Source organism: Pleurodeles waltl, chromosome 4_1 (assembly GCF_031143425.1).
Source record: "Pleurodeles waltl isolate 20211129_DDA chromosome 4_1, aPleWal1.hap1.20221129, whole genome shotgun sequence".
Classification (NCBI taxonomy): Eukaryota; Metazoa; Chordata; class Amphibia; order Caudata; family Salamandridae; genus Pleurodeles; species Pleurodeles waltl.
This window is the reverse complement of record NC_090442.1, coordinates 212,772,800-212,778,799: the sequence shown is the minus strand read 5'-3', so window position 1 is coordinate 212,778,799 and position 6,000 is coordinate 212,772,800. Positions and strand designations below refer to the sequence as shown.

Below are 6,000 nucleotides of genomic sequence, written 5' to 3'. Positions count from 1 at the left end.
ATCATACTTGACTAAATTCAATGTTATAGAGCATGGATTACTGTAAATTTGCAGCAGAGAAACGTGGGTATAAGCCAATAACGAGATTTTTAAAGGTGATGCGGAGTACAGCAAGACAAGTAACCGAATGAGTATTAACAAAATTAATCCACTCTCCTGAATTTTAGTCAGGGAGGATCTCTCCTGCTGTTGCAGTGTCAGAAAAACAGGAACTGCGTATTAATACTTTTAATGTCTGTTTCCCTGGAGAACATATAAAAAAGCATCACATTTATGAGAATGAACAGCCATTGCGCTACCCTCACTCTGTGTTTTCTAGCAGCAGTGGAAAACAATTGTGTGGATTGAGACAAGACTATGGATATATGAACAAGAAACAGTCTTAGACGTGGCAGGGAACACCTGCCCACATCCCCATTTTGCAGTGGAGGTATAAACAGAGGTCTTTCAACCCCCCTTGTACAACAGAAGGGGCTACCAATGCCCTCTTGTTAATCTAGATGGCTAGCTAACGGGCACTGTGGAATGTGTCTCTACTACAGCAAATTCTAAAACATTAAGGCCTAACATATTTTGGAGAGGCTGTCAGAAGAAGTATGGAAACAAACATTCACACTTTTACCAAAAAGCCCCTTTATTTATGATGTTCTGTTTTTGCACTCTCTCTCTAAACATGGTAAATTAAATTGGAACAATTATGGAAAATGGTTATTTCGGCTCTGGTAATGTAAACCCTGAAACTGAGGACACTTACAACTTTAATTCTATAGGATATCCTGTATATCCTAAGAAATGTCCAAATCAGGCTTCTTTCCTCTCTTCTGACCGATTTCAAACCCTTTGTACACCAACTCTTCCTCAACGGCACTCCGATTTCAAGTGATATCTGAGAAATAATTCACAGTCTTATCAGCAAGTTGACTTTCAATGATGAACTGTGAAGTTCCTCAATTTCAACAAAGCTTCTTCCATTTGAGCTGACTTCTTCAAAATCCACCACTGGATGTTCTGCTGAGAGTAAAGTCTGAGTTCGCCACAATGGCATACGTTCTCGGTCGTGTGAAGCTGGTCTCTTTCTGTCCATCAGGAAAATACAAAGTTTCATGCAGCAGGTCACAGACGGCCGCTGTGTCCTCCACATCTGCAAACCACACAAAAAGAATACAAGGCATCTGCATTAATACATGCAAGAAAATGAGTCTGGGTGACAATATATAGTGGGGTACTGGACAATGATGTTCCTAAGCAACATACTCTGAGAAGCCCCTGAAATTTCCCTCTCCCTCCCAAAATAAGCCTTCCCGACTCCTCCGCCTTTTGCCTTCTGTTCCGACTAAATGCCTAAGAACAGGTATAAGGTTAGCTCCTATACAAATTTAATTCAAATTTAGAGTAAGTATTTGTCATTTGTGTGGTACTAGGATCCTGACTACTCTAGCCTTGCTTAAGGCTTAGCTTCCACAATTTATTCAGCCATTTAATAGCAGTTTCCATATAACAGAATGATGTTGAGGAGAAAATGACAATTTTACTCAGACTGAAGTTTTAAATATGTGTACTACAAATATATAGAAACCAAGGGAGCGATCCTGCATTGCCTCAATTACATATTTCCAAGCCCCTTTTTAATCTGGTTCAAGAAGGATGGTGCGAGAAATAATGATTCTAGTTTGAGATGCCACAAAATGTTAGGAGTAAAACACTGGTATGTGAAACACCAAAATGTGTGTAGTAGAGCTGACGGCTCAGGCTATTTTCCGTAGGCTCATATGCCCTAATAACAAGGAGTCATTTGACTGACACAATTAGGGCTAGACTAATCTGTACATTATGTGTAGATTATGGATTCTACTAGACAAACCTGGTATCCTACACATGGAGGTCTTTAATGCAAATACCTGGAATACTACCAGTGATGTGCCTGTCAAATGGAAAACTCAAACACACACTTGGAAGAAACATCAAGATCTAAAAGTAGGTTCAGAATTATGATCCTCTCCCATGGCACTTGAGAAATTTGGGGCTTACCAGATACAATGAACAAACACTCTCAGTCCTTCACCTCAAATTTAATATTCAAGATCTTCATATTATCCACTGTGAAGCACCTAGGGACTTGTTGCATTGACATGTTATTTTGGTATCCTGTACTCTCAGTTAGCAAAGGAACTAGTTTTCTATGCCCTATCGTAGTCACCTAGCATGAGCAGCGTCTCAAGCCTGGAGCAGGTCTGGTAAATGATCAATGTTCATACATACTGCGGTCACACGAGAATGTTTTGCTCCTTTCCCAAGTGTGGGTAGGCTCCATATGCCTTACACCAACCTGCTGTGATGTAAGACATCAGATGTCGCATGATGCCCCCCCACCACTCATAATTGTCCACCAACTGATCCTTATCTTCCAAAGAATGTCTGTTATCCACCCTAAAATGTTGCACTCCTAGTTTGAAGAAGAGTTTCCTTAAAAACGCAGCATCAAGCAACTCCAACACCTTGAGACACTCACGGGTGATTTTCCTCGCTTTACAAATGATTGATTGACACTTGTTAAAACGAGTGGAGAACCACACTTGTAGTTGCTATATTAATAGTCTTGGCAATAATTTAAAGTATCCACTGTACTGGAAGATATTCAGAAATTACTGTTGCTTGAATGTGTTCAAGTATTTATGGAGTTCCTAAAATAAATCACATAAAATAAAAGTCCAGATGCTACAATCAAGTCTACACTACACTGTTACCAACACAGCTCACTCTGTCAGTGGTGCACTTTACACAGGACAGGGATTACGTGTCACAGTTCACATGCTACAGAGAAATGGTACAAGTTTTAGGGTCGAGCTTGCGAGTGCATCTGCTTGCTCATGCATCTCACACGCGAGAGGCTCTTGTGTTCAGTAAAGGGCTTGGAGCCCGCCTGTTGCTCACCATTTGTTGTTATGCATGGCACTCTTCTTTACAGCCTCGTAATTCGTCAAGGCAAGTCTTGCATCATTTCCGTTCCTCTCTGTGGAGCAGGGATCAAGCACTAACTGATTTCAACTTAATTAGTGCCCGTCCACTGCTCCCGATGTGACTGATGTATTTTTGTATTTTAACTTCCAGTGCCCTGCAAACAGAAGGCTTGTGACTGGCAAAAACATCCCGAGCAGGGCAAACAAAATTGCTAAGTTTTATCTTTTAAGCTAAAATTTTTTTTTTGATACTTTGTTTCTTTTGTTTTTTGCTGGTGGGAGCTGTTGTCAAAAGATGACTTAACTTGTTTGAAATAAGCGAGACCCATTGTATTGTTCTTAAACTATGGGCCAGAGGAAGTAAATCATGGATTTACAAACACAGTAGTTGTTTGAAGGTGTGAGCAGTTTAGGGTGTGGTTGTGACAGAATGAGGGTTGTCAGTTCTGACCAGTTTCATATAAGGACTAGTTCTTTCAGAGGTCGGAGGAGGGGCAGAAAGAAAAAGGTCTTCTTGTTTTCTCTTTGCTTGCGTTGGGGATCTCCGATTTCATTGGGTTCATACTGCTGCCAGAAAAATAAATGTATAGTGCTTGGAATTCTATTTACTCTTGTAGGCGGCGTCGGCGATGATGCAGCATAATTTCAACTTGAAGCATTTAGCATTTTGGAGCCTAATCGTCAAGGTAAGATGTGGGTTGTGTGGTCAGTTGCAGGACTCTGTGATGTGGCGAGCAGCCACAACAACACAGACGTCAGCGAGATTAGATAAATAAGCACGTCTGCCTTCATCAATATGCAAGAGGAAGGCTGCTTGCACTGTGGATTTTAAGGAAAGGTTTGTTTTTGTGTACAAGACATAGCTGATACCAAATGTTTAATATATTCTTCTTTACATGCTCTTTAAATGAGAGGAACATCAATGTAAATGCACAGAAATTTGGAGTTTGTGAAAGTCTTTCTTGTGCATAGTCATCAGCCAGTCTCTGATCTGGGATTGAGGATTGCCGATGTTGATAAAAGCCAACTGGGACTTAAACTTAATCCAGTTTAAGATATAATTTCAGACATCTATCATTAAATGATACGCAGACAATCGCGCAGGCAGTAAACGGAAGCGGCAATTACACTTTTAAATCGATTTCTCTCACGTTAGTGTGCTGGTGTAGGAAAAAGTCTCGCTTAGCTGGAAGAAACCTATGGCCACATGTATGACAGCCAGATAATGCAACTTCCTAGTTGCAACTTTTTGCGACTCACAATTAGGAAATCACAAACTTTGATGTACCAATGTGTCTCAGACACATATAGCAATTCCCAGTGGGTCGCAAATGGACCTACCTCATCAATAGTCATGAGGCACGCCACAATTTGGGACCCATTGGGAATGGCAAAAATCACAGAGATAGTGGCCTGCTGGGGTCAGCCTACCACCATGTCTGTGACTGCTTTTTAACTAAAGAAACTTTTTTTGTGATGCAGCCCGTTTTTCTTCAAGAAAAACTAGATGAATTTCATAAATAAAAATAAAAAGTTCTCTTTACATCTTTTTTATGAGTAGGGAGTGGTCCGTGAGACCATTGGCTGCTCTTAAAGAATGTTTGTGCTCACATTTGCAAAGGGGAACGGGTACCCAGTTGACTTCTTTCCATTTGCAAATAGGTTACCACCAACTTGCAGTTGATGGTAAACTGTGAATGTTTTAGGACCGCAGTCTGGTTGCAAAACATTCATACATCCCCCTGTGACTCGCAATTGGGAAGGGACACCCTTAACACGCACCTTCTTAATACCGACTCGCAAACCTATTTTGTGATTCGGGAGAAGGTTACTGAAACGCAAAATAGAGTCAGTACATGTCAAATGGCTATTTAGCGGTCGCAAACAGGCTGATTCTCCGTAAGTGACCGTTTAAACATTTTGTACATGTGGCTCTTGGAGTGAAAATCATTACAGAAACAGAGGATCCTCAGTGGACGCAAAATTAGACTCTGACAGCGACGGCAAATGTCAAGAAGGGAGCAGAGGGTTGCATACAATGTTACCCACCATGACGAGCAACTGACCATGATGCAAACAGTATGCCAGTACCCGGTTACTGACTCCATTCTGGACACAGGTGGGAAGCTTGATCTAGGAGTGGACACACAGACAACAGAGGGGCACACCTCAAGCAAACTCGCTGGGCTCCATGCCCAGAACCAAAGGAGACAAAGCTGTAACTTGCTTCATTGACTCAGCTGTGGTGATCGCATAGAGGACAACTCCACTTTGTTGGAAGTCACCACATCCTCTGCTGGTGAAGGTTTGGCAAACTCATGTCCACAAGTGGGCCCAGACTGCAGGAGCAGTGATTAAACACCCTACTAATATGGCTGGAAAGCAGGTGAATCTGGCAGAATGGGACACAATATTGGTCAAATTTCCCCATAAGTCAGATGATAAAACTCACAGACAGGAGCTCTAAATAAAATATGTATATATGTTAACATGTTCGGCTGCGACCTTTGCTGAGTGAACCAAGGTGATGGCTTAAAAAGTGATGGGGCTTATTACATTTCTTGATGGTGCTGCTTCTTGCGTTATAGTGTGAGCGAAGCATGCCCTGCCTGCTGGGCAGTTCAGAGCCCTCTCAGCGTTCTAAGTTCTGACTCATAGCCGGATATCAATGACCTTACTCCCCATGAATGCTAATTTGTTATTGTAATCACTGCTGCTAAGATATGCAAAAATTCTATGTGAGTGACAGCTTGGTTGGAAATCAATACAAATATTTAAAAATAGGAAAAGGAATCAAATGAGTCTAGAATAATGTCCCCACAGATGCCATCTTTCCACAAATGGTCAAAGGGAGGGGATGGGAGGATGATACCGAGTAAGCAGAAGGGCTGGTTGGGGCGGAAGAGTAAACTGCAGTACCGGGTAGGGCTGAGGAGCGAAGGTTCATGTTTCAATTTCCAAACAACTGGGTCATTGGAAATTGATTTCTCTAGCCTGAATATGAATATATCTCATGGCTCATGGTTGCAGTACCCTATGTCAT

The 6,000-nt window shown here is 41.6% G+C and overlaps 1 protein-coding gene across 2 annotated transcripts in view; it reads right to left on the bottom strand.

Moving 5' to 3' along the window:
• Window positions 1–616: 616 nt before the first annotated feature.
• Window positions 617–6,000, bottom strand: part of ITFG2 (integrin alpha FG-GAP repeat containing 2) — a 596,359-nt gene continuing 590,975 nt past the window's right edge. The window contains exon 12 of one of the 2 annotated variants that reach the window (XM_069228154.1): window positions 617–1,141. In XM_069228154.1, the coding sequence (XP_069084255.1) occupies window positions 987–1,141 (155 nt within the window). In that variant the 3' untranslated portion in view covers window positions 617–986. The remainder of the gene's footprint in view (window positions 1,142–6,000) is intronic. The other variant, XM_069228155.1, reaches the window with a different exon arrangement.